This window comes from Cardiocondyla obscurior, linkage group LG10, assembly GCF_019399895.1.
Source record: "Cardiocondyla obscurior isolate alpha-2009 linkage group LG10, Cobs3.1, whole genome shotgun sequence".
Taxonomy (NCBI): Eukaryota; Metazoa; Arthropoda; class Insecta; order Hymenoptera; family Formicidae; genus Cardiocondyla; species Cardiocondyla obscurior.
In genome coordinates, this window is record NC_091873.1 from 3,753,463 (window position 1) to 3,774,417 (window position 20,955).

The 20,955-nt window shown below is 33.4% G+C and overlaps 4 protein-coding genes across 5 annotated transcripts; 1 reads left to right on the plus strand and 3 right to left on the minus strand.

Moving 5' to 3' along the window:
* Positions 1–93: 93 nt before the first annotated feature.
* LOC139105876 (golgin subfamily A member 6-like protein 22) lies at positions 94–8,663 on the plus strand. The gene is made up of 4 exons (XM_070662199.1): positions 94–1,398; positions 1,484–2,088; positions 2,251–2,411; positions 2,519–8,663. The coding sequence occupies exons 1-4, from the start codon at positions 552–554 to the stop codon at positions 2,607–2,609; spliced, it is 1,704 nt and encodes a 567-aa protein (XP_070518300.1). The 5' UTR covers positions 94–551; the 3' UTR covers positions 2,610–8,663.
* A 96-nt stretch (positions 8,664–8,759) lies between these two features.
* On the minus strand, positions 8,760–10,341 carry Mrpl14 (mitochondrial ribosomal protein L14). Its single transcript, XM_070662213.1, has 3 exons — positions 10,264–10,341; positions 9,866–10,079; positions 8,760–9,776 (listed from the first exon to the last, which is right to left on the minus strand). The coding sequence occupies exons 2-3, from the start codon at positions 10,050–10,052 to the stop codon at positions 9,523–9,525; spliced, it is 441 nt and encodes a 146-aa protein (XP_070518314.1). The 5' UTR covers positions 10,053–10,079; positions 10,264–10,341; the 3' UTR covers positions 8,760–9,522.
* Positions 10,342–10,733: 392 nt separating this feature from the next.
* On the minus strand, positions 10,734–17,462 carry Egl (Egl_like_exo domain-containing protein). The gene is made up of 8 exons (XM_070662187.1): positions 17,328–17,462; positions 16,737–16,864; positions 16,505–16,667; positions 14,913–16,410; positions 14,712–14,792; positions 14,390–14,634; positions 13,899–14,284; positions 10,734–13,768 (listed from the first exon to the last, which is right to left on the minus strand). The coding sequence occupies exons 4-8, from the start codon at positions 16,326–16,328 to the stop codon at positions 13,413–13,415; spliced, it is 2,484 nt and encodes an 827-aa protein (XP_070518288.1). The 5' UTR covers positions 16,329–16,410; positions 16,505–16,667; positions 16,737–16,864; positions 17,328–17,462; the 3' UTR covers positions 10,734–13,412.
* Positions 17,463–17,651: 189 nt separating this feature from the next.
* LOC139105871 (E3 ubiquitin-protein ligase RAD18) lies at positions 17,652–20,869 on the minus strand. 2 transcript variants are annotated; one of them, XM_070662189.1, is made up of 8 exons: positions 20,601–20,869; positions 20,415–20,516; positions 20,272–20,350; positions 19,656–20,190; positions 19,293–19,545; positions 19,149–19,209; positions 18,372–19,076; positions 17,652–18,262 (listed from the first exon to the last, which is right to left on the minus strand). In XM_070662189.1, the coding sequence occupies exons 2-8, from the start codon at positions 20,442–20,444 to the stop codon at positions 17,889–17,891; spliced, it is 2,037 nt and encodes a 678-aa protein (XP_070518290.1). In that variant the 5' UTR covers positions 20,445–20,516; positions 20,601–20,869; the 3' UTR covers positions 17,652–17,888. The 2 variants fall into 2 exon arrangements, with proteins under 2 accessions (XP_070518290.1, XP_070518291.1); XM_070662190.1 differs by having other exon boundaries at positions 18,048–18,216.
* Positions 20,870–20,955: the final 86 nt, after the last annotated feature.

Consider the following 20,955-nt stretch of genomic DNA (forward strand, 5'->3'; position numbering starts at 1 on the left):
TCATTTGTACATACATATTAATTATTATTCACCTGGCCGCGGAAGATGTAGTTGTATATATGTATGCACACACGTAAATAGAAATATAAATATGAATTTAAATTACGAAAGAAGAAGAAAGGATGAAAGGGGAAATATGGCGAACGGCAGACGCAAAGAGAAAAAAGAAAGCAACAAAAAAAAAAAAAAAAAAAAATTGCAAAGAGATATAATTTAAATATACGCGAAAAAGTGACGAAGATCAAGAATGATGTTTCGCGATTACTCAAAGACTCATTTGCGCTCTTTGCATCGATCGATGAAACACGTATACAGACCAAAATGCACATGCATATGCACACGTACATATATTATACATTTAATCTCTCTCTATTTCCTCCTCTGTGCTTCCGCTTTTGTTTCCGTGATTGCTATCCCGTACATTTTATCACTTTGCCAACAAACTCTTCGGCACGCGTTACGCACGCCAGTCTCAGGATAACAAGGACGAGTCTTCTTGGCGAGAAGTGCTAGAAGCGAAGAACCGTGCCATACTCGAGCTAGAAAATGCAATGGAAAATCTCCAGATGGAACGTGACAAGTGCAAAGATTTATTAGGCGATGCGAAACTCAATGAATCCCCAAAAGAAGAGACGGAGACGATAAATCAACATATTCTTCAACTGGAACAGCAATTAAAATTCTGTGAGCACCTAAAGAACAATATCAATGGGCACGATGAGCTGAGCGAGGATATCAAAATGCAAACAAAGATGTGCAAAAATAGCAGTAACCCCAATGCGAAAAATCGGCATATTCTTACATTAAAACGACTAATAACTGTGGAGAGCTTCTTAAAAAATTATCCACACGCTACAAAAAAGAACTCGAAGAAAAACGACAGTGATGAGAAGATAAACGGAAAAGTGAAAGAGTCTTGGAAGCGGGAGATTGAAGAAAAGAATCGACACATTGTTGAATTAGAGCAGAAAGTAGCATCGCTCGAAAGCGTTTTCGAGAAGAACGTGGACGTCCAGAGAATGCGCGATCTCGAGGCGACGATCGATAAAAAATCCAATCGGATTGCCGAGCTGGAAGACACCGTAGAAGAGCTTGAGGACTTTCTCAAGGAAGACGTAAAGGAGATGCGTGATTTGCGTTATCAGGTGTCGCTCGACAAAGAACATATTACGAGAATGGAAAAATGGATTCAAATAAACAACCTTATGAATCCTGGAATTGACAGAACACGAATTATAGAATTGGAAGAAATGGTTACGAATCTGGAGAATTACGTTAGAGAGCACGATATCGATGGCCTCAAGCGTAAGCTGCAAGATCGAGAGTGCAGAATTAGTCAGCTTGAGAGTCAAATTTTTCAACTGAAAAATTTGTCAAAGTTTGAGGAAATTAATCCAGGTATGTCGTCAACATTTTATTCAAACTATTTTAATTATATTGTTTTGTATTTTTCATTACATTAATGTTTATGTCAAATTTTTAGTCAGAGAGATACTGGAAAAGAGTGTTTTACATGGTAATAGAGTAACGTGTGAATTGAAAGAAAAAGAACAGGAGATGAAGAACATGTGTGCCGTTTCGGAAGAGGATAACAGAATTCAAGAAGAAGAAAATCGAAAAATAGACTTACGAGAAAAAGAGCAAAAGCTTAAAGAAATGGGACACGATATTTCGGAAAAAGACAATAGAATCCAGAGATATGAACAACAAATCTTTGAACAGCAAAATATAATTTTGAAAATGGAAAAAGAAAGGGTCGTAATGGAAGAGGAATTGTACGAGACGGAGGATATTAACGCTCTAAAGGAAGAAATTAAATTGAGATCTGAAAGAGTGCAGGAGTTAGAAGAGGAAGTCAATTCTTTAAAGGCTTCTCTTGGTGAGAGAATTAACGTTGCGATCGAGGAGCTTATCGCTACTTTGAAAGAGAAAGAAGGACTGGAGCTACAATTGAAACAAAATCTCGCGGATAGAGAGCTTAAATTAGGGGAGTTAGATGCGGCTCTACGCCGGAGTAACGCTATTACTGATGAGATTGAGACAAAATTTAATCACGAGAAAAACCTCAGAACAGAAGCTGATCAAAAAGTGAGTTGGAAACCTTTGTAATATATAATAAATTAAGTTTGTTTTTTCGAACTTGTTTCATTTATATTAAAATAAATAATAATCTTAGTAAAAATAATATATTTTTGATAAAAAAAATTTTAGTTTAGCTAATAGAATTGTTTTTTTTTTTTCTGTTATCAGATTGCTGAGATGGAGGAGAAAATTGCAATCATGCAAACTATTTCAGCCGCGAAATGTATCACGTGTAAACCGCTTCTCTGCGAGATGTTCAAGACTGAACAGAAACTCATTCAATCAAATGAAAAAAGGACTAGTCAGCTTCTGAAACTACACCAAATTAAGTGAGCTCTTAACATTCAATGATTTAGTCTCGATAACGTATTGTATGTAAACGTATTTAATATTACATTTATATTAACTTGTTGTAATATCGGTGGCTTGTTTGCAGGCGTGAAACTTTAAAGGCTCTTACCGAGAAAGATGCTCAGTTAGGTTTGTTGGAACATTCAGGTATAACAACGTCATCACATACCAGATAAGTACTCGAGGGCAGCTACGGTATTTCGGAGTATCGGTCTCTTTGTTATCTTAATGTAGTCTATGCGCACATATACACATTTTTGCAAACATAGGGGCAGGGTATAGAACATCCTTAGAAACATAGTGATGATAAAAAGAAATGAAACAACAACTACAACAGCAAAACTACAGTACACCATTAATGTGAGCAACAGCCAATACCTCTGCCTGTGCCATCACGCATCTTCATCATCATCGTCATTATTCAACATTTCTCACCATTAATCGACATTTTCATCTACATGATATTGCTTAAAAGAATCGTCAAGATCAAGAAGCTGGCTTCTTCAGACCGCTAGGAATCTAATCCAAATAACATTCGTTGGTTTACTACAGATGAAATATAACGGATACAGTTTCTGATATTTTATTCCGACAACATGTTGAGGAATTATTCTTCTTCTCACTTTGATCTCAACGATATTCGAATCGTTATGGGTGTCACAATTTATTATTATTATTATTATTATTGCAATTATATTGCATTTTTAATCAACGAAATTGGCTTCGTGTTTTTTTTTGTTTTTTTTTTTTCTCCAACTTTTATGAAAATTAACTAGAAGACGGTCCATTTTAAAACTAGTAGCTGTGATTTTAAAATTTAATATTTAAGAAATTCAGAAAAATTGAAAAGCGTAGATAAATCGTCTCAAGAGTGGCATATTAAATTATTGCAATTGTAAGAATACGGTCGAAGGATGTGTATTAAGCGACGTGCACGATAAAAATGTGCTTTACGAGACATACTTTTGCGAAAGATCGTGGGAAGCCAAGAGAACGTGGCCGAGGCACTAAAGAAAATCTCTTGTAAATAATACCTACGTTATTTCTTCCACCCGTGCAATTGTCCCGAAAGTTACGAGCGATACCTTGAAAGCTCCTATTTACACGCCTATATTTATTCCCAAGATACACTACTATAGGATAGGAATTAATTGTGTGTACACGCATAAGTATATCGCTATATATAATGAAAATCGCATTTATTCGAGACTGTCCTATCGGAGAATGCACGGTCATTATGTATATTGTGTGAGGAGAATGTAATGAAATATCGCAAAGGCCACTGTGCAAAATGCATTTAAACGCGCGTAACGCGATAATTTAATGCACTCTCCTTTCTTTTTCTTACAGCAGCTGGCTACCGTTACATATAAATACGGTACAAAACGTTTAACGTATATAAAGGGTTTGAAATGTCTTGTGGAGATTAGCCGGCGAGCGATTCAAGATGCTGCGATGCGCGATGCAATATTTATAATGCCGATATTACAACGAATGCGTCGCAGCATTTTTTGATACAAGGCTAAATCTATTTCTTGTGGATATACTATAACGAGTGAGAATGTTATATTGCAAAAAGTAATAAAGCGACCAACGATGTAAGACCATTGTTATCGGGACGTTCTTCAACTATTCGCTCTCGCTCGTCGGTAATATTGTCGCGTCTGCCATTGCAGCCGGTTAAATTGCAAAATGTTGAAAGTGTAAAATTTTATCGTTAATACTTGAAAGAATAGCCCTTTGTGGATTTCGCGGGTACGACAGCACTTCTCTTGTTGCTGGCTTAACCATTCGTTTAACTCTGGCGCTTCTTTGCATCTTGACGAAACGTCTACGGAACCATTTAGACCCAAAAGACTTATCAACACTACTTTAATATATGTAACCGTTAGGACACCTACTATAAGCTGAAATCAAAGTACGTGTTGCGCTGGGTATGGATATTTGTTTGAGCGAAGCATCGCGAGCTATAAAATACATTCAACAAGTAATATCACTCTTTCATTTATACGATATTTGTTATTTAACGTGTCAAGTGTTAGATAAAATCTCTATAATTTTTTTAATTGTTTCTTTCTTTTTGTTCCTTAATAGTAATAAGTGACTTGTAAAAATGTTACGTTTATATATTTTAATTTTAATTTTAATTCAACGATGTATCGTTTTTATCAGTAAAAAAATCGCGATACTTGGCTACAACCTCTACCAGAGAATAATGGTATTCATTACCGCGAAACAACTTCCTCTCTTACTTCTGACCTCCAATCTCATGTAGATACATGTGCAAAAATGAGATAATTAAAATTACTATCACAATGTGAATGAATTGTGAAAACGCGAATTAAATATTTACGTTAAGTTTGAATTTTCCATGAAAATCAAATACAGACAATCTAATAGTTACCGATACTTATCTGGACCATACATATTTTCTCTGTCTGGAATCAATAAGAGTTTATATAACGCGTTTTCTTACTGTTCATATTTTTATAAAGATGTTAGATGACAAAAAGTTTTATTAGTGAAATGACATGTTGTTGAAATAATCTAATTTTCATGAGAGCGAGTAGCTGTTGTTATTTCATTATTATATTTTCTATTTAACGACTGTCCACGTTTTACATCACGTAAGTTTCGTATTTATTTTACAAGAATTACTGTTACGTCTAAAAAAAAAAAGAAAAAAAGAAAGAATATAGCGTGATCGTTAAATATATCTTTTACGTCGACCGAGTCGAGAGATCGAAGGTGAGATAGAGAGGAAGAACGATGGAAGAAAATTAAATATAAACAATTAATTAACGTGTGCCATCGTCATATCAAGCCTATATCATCGTGTTACGTCATATAGCTAAGCAGAAGAAATAATATTATCGTTAATTAATACAATTGTTAACACGGTACGAGTGATTAAAGCATGAATGTGTTGTACGCGTGGTGAATCAACTTTGAAAAAAAAAGAAAAAAATCAGCAGCATTATTTTTCAAACGTAGAATTTTTTAATACAATCGAACTCTGAATATATACTTGTTTTAACTTTACGCGACATTCGACATTTCTAGAGCGTCATGACTCTTATCCAATTTTCATTGCTGTTATCGACATCGAATCAAAATCACTTTCGATATTTTGGTTGTTCAATGTATTCAGTAATTTGCGATTTCGCGAAAACCCGCAGGGAATGTGTGGTTACGTGCACGAACGGGAAATGCGACAAACACAAATAAACCATGGATCGAATTTCTTGTTGACGTATTAGATTCTATTAACGCAATGTAATAGTATAATATATAGTAGCAACATGGTATCCGATTACTCCACGAGAATCCTTTTGGTACAATCGATGTCGTAGAATTTTTCTCGTCCGCGTCGAAACAGGTGAAAAGTTGGGGCGAGAGAACGAAATGGGAGGATGCGATTGTATTTCGCAACAGATTATGCCTAAGTTTCTTAGAAGTGTAATTAGAAGTAGAATAATAGGTGCAGGTTGAATTTTGTGTGCCGGTTGACCAGGGAGTTCATTATTACTTGACTTTTCTCCGTAATACCTCATTCACATTTAAAATCTATTATTTTTCTGAGAAAAATATGATTATTTATTACTAATTATTAATTAAAATTATTAATTATACCTAATATTTTATTTCTAAATATATTCTTATGCCTAAGATAATTAAGGACTCCGCGAGGTGTCATTCGCATGCGCGCGAGAAATATAAAATTCAATGACGCATTGTTATAATAAATTCCTCCATGTAATTATTGGTAAATTATCTATTATCGAGCTATTAACGACATTTTTCCTTCAAACTTTATTAATTCATATGGCACTCAAGATGATCCTAAAGCGAGACTGCAGAGTAACGTGAGACGAGAGTAAAAGTCCGAGACATGAAAGAAAACGATCTTCATATTATTTTTCGACTCGTGACTGTTAAGTGTCCACGATAAGAAAATACCCCCCATCTCAGAAAAAAAAAGAAAAAAAAAAAAAAAAAAATACGATTTTTATGTGAATATTATAAGAAACGTTGTACCGGCGTTATCTCAATCCTTATTGGATGCTGTTTCAAGATAAAACTAAAAGAAATAATGAAAATTTGTGGCAAAAATGTTAACAACAATAATCAAAGCGATATATTAAAACGAATTTAAAAAAGCAATTACATGCGTTGATGAAAAGGAATCAAATAAGACAATTTACAGACGATCTTTATTAAGAGACACTTAGTTGCTTTTTGTTGTATCGTAATAACCTTATTATAGTCTGTATTGAAAATTTCTTATTAAAAGAAACGCGTACGTATATCGAGACATATATCCGATAAGGCTCAACAACGATACAACGTGATTTTAACTAGCTCCTTTTCTATTCTCCAGTTTCTACGTGTTTAATCGCTAAATGAACAATTGATAACGAGTCTTAATAAAAAGAGAAGTCATTAAGGAGGGACGCTTCGATTATTATTATTATTGTGCAACGTTTATCGTTAATCTCGAAGATACTTGGACGCAATACAATTTTCGATCGCGTGTATATACCTAATAAGCGAATGATAATAATATGACAACAGGGATTTAAGTCAAAAGTGTAAGCATTGATAGTATGCGTAAAAGAGCGAAAGAGAAAGAGAGAGAGAGAGAACAAGAATACGAGTGAAACAAATCTTGTTTCGCCTAGTCCTTACGAATGCTTAATTAATTAGGCACGCGTATATCGCAAGCAAGTATCGCGCTTAATTCGCCGGAAATCGCGGAAGCTGTCCTCACGTTCGAATTTCTGTATCTTTTTGAATCCTTTCTTTTCTTATGCCTCAGTGATTTCCGGCTTTCGGGCAGAAATCGATGACGATCGTAAAGGAAAAGAAAAGATGTCAGATTATAATGAAAAGTGCGACGAAACTAGAAATATAAGGTTTACTGAAGTAAGTTAAGAGATAAGCTAATTAAAGTAACAGTTTATTGAAATACATTGTTGCAACTGCCATGCTGTGTGCCATTATATAACGAGTCACGTTTGTCGTAAAAAGTAAAAATAACAAAAAAGAAAAAAGAAAAAAAAAAGAAAAAAGGAGAAAGAGAGAAAGAAAAAAAAAGAAAGAAGAAATGGAGAAAAGGAGCAAGTCGTTAGTGGACATACAAAGTAAGATGTAGTATGTCTGTGAAATATTTGTGTGTATCTGAGATCTTTTGATTTTTAACGCTTCGGAATCGTGGACGGTTACACCGTCGTCCTCTCACACGTCGCACTAAAATCTCACCCGATGTATTTGTTACGCAAATGTATACTGTACAATTGTAAAAGTGTAATAACAATTTTATTCAACATCAAGGGAAACTTTTTTTTTTTAAACGAGAGAAAGAAATTTACGGGTCTTTTTTCATTCACACTCGGTCGACTTAGCTTTAAAGATAACGCTTTCATAAGTGAATAAACTCAACAGAATGAGAGAAACGTGTTGATAAGGTACGGAAAGGACGACGGGGTGAATACCCAGCAGTGAGATATCGCGAATGATGTCGTTTGACCTCGTGGAAATTGCGTAATGTGCTTTTGAGAAGCAATGTATGGACATTATGCAAAATATATAATAATAATAATAATAATATTATAATGAAGTCTGCACAAGCACGTATGTGTGCTCACCGTCAGAAGTGGCGTTCGTGGTGCTGCGACGGCGGCTAGCGTACGTGATCTTGGCGCGGGGTGCGTCGAATCTCACACGAAGCACGCGCGTAGATGTGTTGCGTGGCACCGGCCACAGAGAACTGAGGGAGAACGCGGCCTCCTACACCTCCCCGTACTCGGCGGCCGAGAATGGGGAAAGTCACGTACGCCAGCCGCCGTCGCCGCTCGCCGCAGCAAATGCCACATCTGCCTTTCGGTGTACACATGACTTTGCGCGAATAAATAAAGCTCCGAAACGGAACTCACGACAAAATTCGGCACGACGATCCGTTTCTGCAATAACAAGATGTACAATCGCAAAAAAAAAAAAAGAACAAAGCAAAAAAAATTTCGTATTCCGTAAAGACAAATTTGTGTCTTTAGATGCATTTACTACGATGAATGCGGTAATTGCGATAAGATTGTTTTCTTTGCGTGTTACATAGATCTATTAATTTTTCTATTGACGAGTATCTTATTTGGATAATTGCTAGTTCTCTATAATTGCCGTATTTCGTCTAAATAAATTTACATGTATTAAATTAGAAAAAAAAAAAAAAATATGTATGCACATATTATACACGCGGGAAAATCACAACTATATTTTATTGATACAAATGCAAAGAATTAAAAGTATAAAAAATGTTACTCGATGAATTCTAATCAGTATAGCGATTCGTCGACCATCAAGCAGCAACGGATCACTACGATTACCGATTTCGTCAAACGCGATGTCTTACAAAAGCGACGAGTATAATCCACTCTTGTTAGTTGACAACCGATGGTGTGTGAGGTAACGAGGAAGAAAATCCTAAATAACCATGTAAAAATGAGACGACGACCCATCATAGATTCAAGCACAATAAGGATAGTAGGGCCAGGCACAATAAAATTCGGCCGTCACGTTGTAGGCAGCGATCTGTTAGAGCGACAACTCGTATAAGTATCCATATAGCGAGGCTATTAAATAAACACATATTGTCTATTGTCCGACGAGTGCATTTATTGTTGATGCTGACCGTTCCCTTCTGCAAGCCTCTAAGCAATTCGATATTGAATGAAATAAATATCTCACGAAAGAAAAGCCTAACATTTATTTAATTAATTTCCTAAATTCATAACCAAAATCACTGTATAAATGATCAATGTTGAATGTAATCGAGTCACAATATCTCGTGCACAATTGTGCTCAATATATAGCTGTAATTAAACAAGAACTAGATGTTACTCAATTTTAAAATATTAGGATTTACTTCATGTCCAATCTTCACTTAAACTTTACTTACTATCAACTTATAATTGGATGTACCAGAGCAATAAATTTGGACAGATGGTATTTTACACAAATAAAATTGCAATATTAACATTTTACTAAAGTATACCCACATACATATAAAAACACACACATATATAAATATGACTACACGAATCTGGATGCTATTGCAATCAGTTTAGTATAATCTGCTCCTTTAGTATGAGTCTTCTCTTTCATTTTTGTCCGGAGTATGTGTGGAATAGGCACCTGTATCCTTGTACCTAGAGGTGTTCCATTGTCATCTATGAGTACCAGATTGTTGCTATCAAATTTGGGAATTTTTGGTGATTGCTTCTGCTTTAATCCAACTAAAATGCCCTTTTTCTTTTCACCTTTTATCGCAACTAAAATTCTATCCCCTAAATAATTAATACAACAATGTTCGAATTAATACAATTCTATAAAGGAAAGTACTTTTTTCGTACAGTATTACGTTTTTACATCTCACCTATATATCCCACTCCTAATTTATTGTAGACATGTATACATCGTGGTGGTTTACCTTCCATCATAGCTTGTCTTCCTATTTCACTGTTGTCTACTACTCTTAATCGAGATAATTTAATTATCTGATTTTTAAAAGTTGACGTAGAAATACTTCTACTTATAACATTTAATACGGTAGAAGACAACATATTTCACCAATTTCTTTTCAGGATAATCTGAAATATCAAATAAGATAAAATTTAACCATAACTATTAAAATTCGTAAATCTGAAGAAAACAGATCACCACGCTAATCTCTTCAAAATTTGGTTTTTCTGTAATCTTTTACACGTAGACAATGAATCTAAAATTTAAAATTGTCGCTTTTTAACATTAAAAAAACAAAAAGTTCATACTCACGAGGTTAGATAAATTGTTACCTCTGACACATCTGTTACGTGACTATTTGCGCATACTCCGTGAGCATTCGCGAGCCATGATTCGATTTATTAGATTATCGCATTGGTCCGCTATTTTGACTCCAAGTCGCGGCAACTTCAAATTAACATTTTATTATACATGTATATTAAAAGCAAAGAGAGACAATAAATATTAATAATTAGATTTCTTTTCGTTAGAAAAAAAATTTTTACAGACCTCCAAAGTACCGAGGTGATAACCACTTTGAACGGGATTTATTATTTTCATGATTAGATAAAACATAATCTGCCTTGTTCGTACTACTGATTCAAGGTTTTGAAATTCGGTATCGGTACAATTTATAATTAATATTTAGCATATATGGGATATCTGACATAGCGCCGATTAGGAGTATAAAAGTATTCATTTAACTAATCAAAATTGTTCAATAACGAAATAAAAATGCATACTTTTTTAAATATTTTTTATTACGTATATTTGTTTTAGACTTTACTTCGCATCTGTATACAACAAATTAGTCATTGTTAATTATATAAATCAGCACGTTTCCTATATTATTTTTTCTTATAAATATTTTTGTAGATGTTTCTTATTTTTTAAATATAATTACTACTATGCCTTGTAATATAATTACGTTATAAAACAATTTAGACCTTTTTAATCCACCTTTAAAATATCACTAATAAAAATTGAATCACCCAGACAATTAGAAAAGAAAATGTATATTAATAAATAATAAATGGCATTGAAGTGTTTTCTTTTCTGAAAATCAGAGTGAATCAAAGCAAGCCAATGAATAAATTTGCAAACTATATTATTATTAATCAAAAGCTGTACAATATTTTTATTAATCCTCAGCACTCATCTCATTTATAGATTATAGATTTAGTTTTATAATTAATTTATTAAAAGTATTCGTAGTTTTTTGTTATGTTTATTGAATTTACAAGTTTCATAATCAAAATTAATAAAAATCAAAATAGAACTCGTAATAAACTCATAAACGATTATCCGGAAGTTAATATATTATATGAGTGCAGGGAATAAAATTATTAATGATTAATATACAAATAAATTTGTGTATGTGTAAAATTTATAAATATATAATAAATATTACATATTTATAAAAATTTTTATTACAATATATATTAGAGGACTAACAGAAGGCACTTAAAAGAGACCATAACGAGAGTAAAATTAAACCCAAGCCTAAGGATGTATTACTGTTTTATATTCTTATAAGATATTGCTTTATATTTTCATCCCGTCAAGTTTTCATTCTAAATATAATTTATATATAAAGTACGAGTATACCCTCTAAATAAAATTTCTACAGAATCGAGAATTGTTCGCAATTAGCAAATACACACGTGTAAAATTTTGGAAATTCTAATATAAAATAATGCACGCAAATAGTTATCAGAATAATAATTCGAACATAAAATATATTTTTGCAATGAACCAAAATTGCACTTTCTAGTAACAACGCAGTCCCACATTCACCAACAAAGATATTTCGACATAAGCATTATCTTTTTATTACTTTCTTTTTCAATTAAATAACGAAGTATCATAATCAAACATTTTCATTAAAACACTATAATAGAAAACATTTAATGTGTTTATCTTACATTCTTAAAAAATTTTTTTATAAAAATATTGCTAGTAGTCGGCGTTTTGATTAGACCAAAAAAACATACATATTATATACTAATTAGATATAGTAACTTCGAGTGTATTTGATATATATATATATATATATATATATATATATTTATTTAAATACGAGATAATAGAACAATTTGATACTAGTTGAGCCTCTCAATTGATAATAAATGAGAACGTGTCAATGGTTTGCGTGTCAATGATTTGCGCTTACATAACTTGTCTCTCAACTATACATTTTTTAGAATATTCTTGAAAAAGAAATACACGGTCGATACTGTGTATTATCTGTCCATCTGTAAAGTATTGCACTAAAAACACTGATAATTTACAATGACAATGTTTTATTTAGATCTCTTAAAATCGTCACTTTTCTCGCTGGCAGTTTACTTATTAATGATATGTTATTAGAAGACTATAAATGCAGATCTATATATGCAACATGAATAATGCGTATATTTTATTTAATTCTATCAGATTATTAATTCACTGGAAGTGCGAACATAATTATTTACCAAACACATAATTAAATACAAATATAAAATGTATTAATCTTTTTATTGTATATATTCTATATTAAGTTGGCACTTGTATAGCTATATACGAAAATAAGTTATATTTGTAATCGATGTAAGGAAGAAGTCTGCATAAATTTATTTTACGTGCATAAGCTTAAATACTGCAGAAGAAAGCATTTGTTTAGACAATATTAGACAGTCGTATACTCTACTATAGCCGACAATTTATCGGCCCTTGTAATAAATGATGTAAATTAGGCCATATATTTAAAAATTAGCGATTTTAATGCAGTACTTCACATAAAAAATATTTTACAAGCATGAGATATGTGTTCTATGAATTTCGCAACGCCAAAAGCGTCAGTAATCATTATTCTTATATAAATAATACGATTCTTCTGTTAATATTTGTACATGTATACATCATATTTTGTCTAACGGATTAAAAAGTAATGTTAAAAATATATATTAAAAAAACTTTAGCAGTTTAATCCCGAAGCAAACATAAAAAACTGCAATATTATAAATTATAAGATTTGTGGCTATTAAAATTTTGTTCATGCTTGTTGTTTTATTTTTGTCATTAAAACGATTTGGTCTTTCTTAAACGCCCGTAAAAGAAAGATAATCTTTAAACACGTAACTCATATTAAAATTAACAACCTTTTTCCATATATCTGATCGTTATACCATCAGACCTGGAAAGGGATGTATAACAAGGCCTATCCATTTAAGACACTTTTAAAAAGAGCAGACATGTCAGAAAACATTCTGTGAGTTTCGCCACTTCTGCCCTGTGAATTTTGTCATATAGTATATATGTATATTACATAAAATAGATAAATTTCAACTACTTAATTCTTTTATGCAATCGTTCCGTTTTATTAAAAAAAAAAAAACCTATAAATGGCAACTTTTCTACTACTTTCACAGCAGCTGTAATACCTACTTTTTTGGCGAATTCAATAATCTTACTCTTTCTTTTTCCTCTTCGCTGACAAAAACTCTAGTAAACACTATATCACCTGTGCTAAGCGTTTGACAAGCCACATTGATACCAGCGGACTGGCGATTCGTCCGCGGATTGTCTTGACACATGCAGACGCATTTAATAGGCGACGCATCCGTATTGTTAGTGGAAAGCTGTTCAGTCGCAGAGCTAGTAACAGCTGATAGTATGGCTTCCAGTTTTTCAATTTTTTCCAATTTGTCCATCCTACCGTCCGAAAGTATTTCATCCACCATTTGCATTGATTCAGTTAGACTTGGAGTATCGGCATTTCGTGGCGATAATATGCCACCTAAAAATTGATTTTTAAATTGTCGAATTATACTTATTAAATACAACTGATTAATAAGAGTTTATATTTTATAATTTTTAATAAATTTGCATATTAAATGCTGGCCAAAATTGTCATTTTGATACTTTACCAGAGTGAGAATTTTCTGATGTGTAGCTTTCTAAGCTCTGATACTCATGATCGTCCGTTTTATCCTCGTCGTCGTCATCACTGCTATCACCCTTATCCTGGCCCAAATTTTCTAGCTTTTCCAATTTTCTAGCAACTTTATAACTTCCTTTGAGCTTTTCTTTTTCATCTTCCGTAAGATCCAAATAACGTAGAAGTCGAATCTCACGGTTACTTAGTACAATATTTTTATTTGTAGCTTCTTCCATTCTTTTTTTTAAATCTGCCACTTCAGTCTCGACCTTACGCTGCTTCTTACGTGCTTTTACATCTAACGGTCTTATGTGCATTTGGATTTGTTCTTCACACAGCTCTGCAAAAAGTCCTTGTACTTCCGGCTTTATAAGTCTGTTAATAACATAAAAATATCGTTAATACACTATACTAGCAGCCCGTTGGTCGTAAAAAATATTTGTCATTTATAAAAATTGTTAATATGAAATAAAACTTTACCTAGACATAGCATTATAAACTTGAGGTACAAGACTTAAAACATCGCTGCTCGCATAAATCAACATGTCGCGAGTCAGGGGTCGTCGAGACCAATAACGTTGATCCTTGCGATAAATATTTTTTAATTGCTCTTTCAACGGATTACACGGAGCACCATAATGATCGCATAAGGTATTCAAATTTACGTTTTTAACTTTGTACACAGGTTTTCCTGTGTCTTGAAATTGAAGAACTGCGTGCGCAGCCTTGAAAAAGTATTATTATTTTATATTTAAATATATCAATTTAATGTTATTCAAAAAATCCAAAGAATATTAAATACCTGTGTATCAAAAACATTCGTTAACGTAATCTTAAATTGATTGTACAAATTGACACTATCATTTCTACAATCATGAATCACCTGTAAAAATTAATACAAGTTTTTAAGTTTAAAGTGCAATTGACTATCTATCTAAAATAATTATGTATATCTGTTATATATTGTTATTTGTTACAACATTTATTTTATGCATATTTTTACCTTAACAACATTAGGATGCTCCAGTAACTTCTGAACACCCCCAGCTTGAATAAGCCTCGGGCACGTGACCAAATCGAACACATATGCGAAACCACTCATTGTACCAATTTGTACAAGAGTCAATTGTCCTTTAACGCCAAGATTTATGCCCTCGCAATCAAAAGAGACGACCACCTTGCCGTCAGAGGAAGGCATTCGAGGATTTATTATTTCTTCTACAATTTGAAGACTTTCTCGTGGAGTCGCAATTACCCTGGTCTGTTGTAGCACCTTTAATTTCCATGCATCACCCATCTGGGCGGTTTGCAGATTGCGATCTCGTTCCGTGTTATCTGCTAAAGTTCTCATAACGATTGTATTAAATCTTTGTTTTAGAGACTGCTGCTGTAAACTCACGGGCGGTGAATTGTTATTGCTCTCAAGAGACGGTGATGTGCATGAGTTTTGTAGCGAATTGGGTTGAGACGTAGCGTTATTACAAACGTTTTCCAATCGATCCGAAAGTGGCTGGGAGAGTTGAATCTTGTTTGCTGGAATGATCGGCACTGCATTGTTTGTGTGAGCTACATTGTTGCTCTGATTACGCTGACTGCTACTCGTAGTCTTTATTTTCGCAGCCGCGGGTTCCATCACCAATTTCGGTCGACCTATCAACGTCACTAGATTGGTTTGCACGTGGAAAGCGTCCGGAAACATTTTTATAAAAGTAGACAAATCTTGCGGGGTCTTGAATATACTCGTCCAACTTTCATGAGAGAACTTCTCATTGACGGTGCTGAATAATTGATCTATGAGAATTGGACCTTTTTGTTCAATACAAGCGCAGAAAAAGTTCATCAATTTCGCTGTGACATCTGGATCTATCGGGATATCTGGTTCTAATTCATGAAATGGTTCTGGTTTCATGCCTTCATATTGTTTCAATATTACATTATCTTCCGTTACAACGAATGCATCAGGATACTTTGAGAGAAAATCACGAAATTCTTTATAGTGCTGACCGGATATATGTCTAACCTCTGGTGAGGCTTGCGATCGATGACCCAAGAGGCTCTTAATTGGCACCTCAGTGCCTACTCCGTATTGCAATAACTTATTCGTAAAGTATTCTACAGCCTCGCGGGCGTAGTCGCGTTTACCGGAATTATTTCCACTCTCCTCTTCCACAATTGTTTGAAACGTGTTGACGGACACATAGTCGCCGTCGATCAAAAAAAGTGCTGGATATTGCGCCAGAAATTTCTTAAGGCCACTTTGCGATCCTCCTGCTATTTGACGCATTTCCTTTGTAAATCCTTTAGCGCCAAACTGGCAACTTAAATCGTGCAATGTACGCGGGCCACCTTTGTCCATCAGTCTTTCAAAAAAGAAGAGAAGAGTCATGTTTCTAACCATTTCATACTCAGAGCTATCCATCTTTTGGTATGTATGGTTGCACAGGCAAACAATTTATATTTATCACATCCACCTTTTCCTTTAAAATGTGTCAAGACCTTTCCTATAAAAAAAAAAACTTATTTGTTACATCATTTATTTATAACAATAGTTTATAAAATTTAAATAATCAATATTTTTTATAACAACATACTTACTGTCATAGTAAAAAATAGAAATACCAAAAATAAAGGCACATGACTAATCTATCACCATTTTTTATTTATGGATTTATTAATGGATATAATTTTTTCTAAAATTGAGCCATTTTCAATTGAAGTAAGCACTTTCAAAATCAGCATAATGGAGGAAAAGGCAGATCTGAAAGATATTTTCAATGGTTTAAAATACATGTAGCATTGCATAAAAAGTATCATTAAAGAAACATACCTTAGTCTCAATATAGACAAAATTATGATAATCTCAGTCCATCCCCAGTCATTGCCAATCGTATCTATTTTTCAGAAACAATGCATTCTACGATCTTCCTGCTCCTCTCTGTCTTACTCTGCTCCTTCCTGTAAACAAGAACGTGCGTTAACGTCTGTACCACTTATATCTACATATTACAATTTACAAGTGCTACATTTCAAGCGTAATCCAAAAGAGGCACGATTCGCGGACCGAATTACGCAAATTTAACGAGATGCAAACAAGTGTCACGTCGTGAGACGTGTTCGCGACATATGTGTCTGACATTCATCCGAGGTGATAGTTTCGCAACCGGAGGCGGTTCCCAGTGTTACATCTCGCAGAATCACGTCGAGGATCCCACGTTCACTCGTGGTCCTCCAACGGAATTCTTTTTACGAATTGGGACGGTTCTCGCGGGAGGGACAGGAGGGCGAGACGGCGCACGGGTGCGACGTGTCGCCGAGAGGGTCGTTGCGACCTCGTGTTCGCTCCTCGCGGCTGAGGACAACCCTCGCGGCCGTCGCTGACTCCCGTGATCCTTGCGTTGTCGAGCGTTCGACGGTATACCTTCGGCGGAACGATGCACGATAGAATCGCGGTTAACCCCAACGCGGCACGATATGCAGCATATCTCAAAGCGTATTCAGATTCAGCCACACTCGACGGACCTCTCCGCTTGGGAGGGACGCCACCAGAGGGCCGACAATTGCCCTGCCCCCGTCACGTCACGCATCTCATTACCGCGCTCTTAATTAACGCATCCGTTCGCGGAACGTCTGAAAATCTGAAAATAAACAGAGAACGCGTGGTTCGGTGTGTATCTCACAATAAAGTGTAATTTAAAAAAAGTGTATTTTAAATTTTAAATAAAACTTAATTCATTATACTTGGGGTATTATATGTATATTTTATATTTTTGCTTCGTATTAAAGGCACTATAGATACAAGAAATATATATATATATATATGTATATATGTATTCAATTATACATATATAGAAATATATATGTATAATTGAATATTCAAAATATTACTTAATTTAATAATTTTCTTTTTTTATTTTACTTTATAATAGTTAACAAGATATAATGATGTATTTTCATAATTCAGGTATTTTAGTTCCATTATTCAACTTACATTGCTAATTTTTTTATTTCTCAATCTAAGAGATTTTCTCATAAAATTACGTATATTATTCGTTCGAATTATCGGTGATTCCTCCTTTTCACTTTGTAAATTTTCTTCATCCCGCACAATTTCGTCAAGATTTCCATTGTTAAATCCATTAGCTTCACTAAGGCCATTTCGGGATAACTTTTTAATATTTATTCTTCCATCTGCAATACTTTCTTCATCGCTTAATGCAAATACCATTCCACGTTCTCGTTTTCGAAGAGTCCGAGTTGTCAAATCTTTATTCAATACCTTCATGTTTTCTTTTTCGAATTTTTCGTTGCTGGAAACATAATTCTCCATTGTTTTATTTAATTGCTTTGAATTCTCTATAAACATTAAAACTTTTTAATGAAAATTTCACATTATTCTAAGCTAAGAAAACAAGTAAAAAAGATAATTTTATTTAGATATTTTAAGTATTAGAGATTTATTTACCATAATCTTCCTGAATATCGGTATTGTCACTATCTTCTACAGAATTTAAAATATCTTCAAATAAGACTACATCTTGATTGCCTAAGTCTTGTGCCCATCTATTTTTAGATTCCGAATATGCAGCACAATTAGTTGAACGTGATTTCGTGCTGTTTCCATTTCTTTTAAATATTTTGTTTTCTTCATTTTTTTTTCCCATTTTAGTATCTGCCGAAACATTTCTCTCGCTGGCAGTATCTATTTCATTTTCTAAAATATTACATTGTTTTACTTCCTCATGTATTACAGTATTGTCAGATGCTTTCTCAGCCTTTTCTATTTTTAGAGTAAAGTTAAATGCATCATAACTAGTTTTATGTACATTGTTTGAAATATCATGATTGATAACACATTGATCAGTGGAATCATTAAACGAGGAACCTAATTCGACAGCTAGAAAGTTTGTGGGATTTTCGCAAAAATACGTTTGTAAAGGACAAGACGTGTTCGAGTCTGAATCCTCAATATAATTAGTAGAACTTAAAGGCAAGAACTCAGTTTTCTGATTGTTTTTAACAGTTGAATCATTTTCTGTACCGCAATCATTATGTAAAACGTTCGAATTTTTTCTGTTTAGTATATTACGTTTGACAGATATTTTTGGCGAACTGTTATCATGTTTGATTTTTGCAATTAATTGGTCAAAACAATCCTTATTTGTAGCCACTATAAAAGAATTTTAAAATAAATTACAATTTTTATATTTTAATTACTTGCAAGTAATTTAAAAATACTTACAATATTTTTTTCTCTGTTGCTCTATGATATTATGTTCTGTATTTCTGTTAACATTCAGTCTCTGCAAAAATTTTATATATTAAAATCTGAAAAAAATTTTAAATTAATTGTCAAGAATTAATATGTATAACATAAAGTATTTACATTCGACGGTTTTGGTACTTTTTTTTCCAAATTTTCTTCTTCTTCACACTGCTTAATTAATTCTAAAACAGGTCTAGGATACGTTTTATCGCATTCTGCATTATAAAGAACTGTGTACCTCTGTAACCTATTTTCTAATGCTTTTCTATCTCCTTGAGACGACAAACCTAACTCTTTTAATTTTTTTCGTATGACATTATCTTTCATTAAACTTAATACTAACTTTGGCAGTGGTTTACGTTTCGGTTCACTTCTGAAAAAAGCAAGTTTAAAGATAAAATTGCAAAAAAATATTTAAAAATTCTAGACATCTAAATTCACAGTGCTTTGTATCAAAAACTTGAGAGAATATAAAATGCTTACTTTTTAGGTTGATTGTTTATACTGTCCCTTTTTAAACAATCATCCAAGTGTCTATTTATATTATTTTCGGGTACTTCCACTTTACATACTGGACATGTAACTAAATAACAATTTTCTTTTCGAAAACCTTTTTTACTTTTCGGCGTAAATATTAAAGGTATTCTAAGATCTGTACTAGTGCTAGGAGTGGACACATCTTGCTGATAATCCTTCCGGCCGCAAGGTGTAGTGTTACCAATCGAGAGCGTTGGACTGTTCAACGTTTTGTGAGATACTGCAATTGCATCAGGAACATCTTGTTCTTTTTTACATTCAAAATCATTTAAGAAGCACGCACTCTCAGAATCAGCATTTTTTGCACTTAACAGTTTTTCATGATAAACTTTCTTGTCGTATTTTTCTTTAAAATTCAAATAATGAATGATAATTTCATCCAAGAGCTTATTTTTTCGTAAGTCTTTTTCAAAGGTTTCCTCGGAACAGGTTGGACATTGAGTTTTGTAATGCAAGTATTTTCTAATGCACAAAGAACAATCTAAAAATAAAACATACAATATATACAGAACAAATGCATAAATATCACTAGCATAGACTTTTCTTTCATTAAAATACTTACAACTGTGAGAGCAAGAAGTTATTACACTAGTGTCCATATACTCATAACAGATGCCACATTGCAATAATTTATCGATATGCTGCAATGACAAAAAAATGCATGCTGTTCACTTAATTCTACTTTAATTATTTAAATTTTGATACCTTCAGCTCCATATATTCTGTCGAGCACATTATAAATGCTGTTCTTTGAAATCAGGATAATTCAATGTTATGGAGTACTACACCATTACTTTTACGTCTAAACTGTAATTTAATAAAAATCATAAATAAATATTTTATATCACTTAATTAGATTTATAATTATATATTATTTATTTGTTACATTACCAGTTTCATTTAAAAATATAGAAAATTAAAGGCCCACTTTGGGCAAGCTCCGATAAATTTGAGGTTAGATTTAATTCCAGATGGTGTTACTCACGAACTAAGGAAGAAGGGGACCATAGGGAACTGATCCTAAACTCAAGGGGCGCTATCATGGTATGTATGTATGTATGTACATACACTGAAAGGCAGATATAGCATTTTATTTGGCGACGGCGGTTAGCGTACGCGACCTTAGCGTGGTATGCGTCGACACACACGAAGCGCCGTACATGATGCCGCGGAGATAGTAATGGAGATTCTATTAGAATGGGTAGACTGTCTACCGTAGACGGAATGAAGAATCTATCATTTGTTT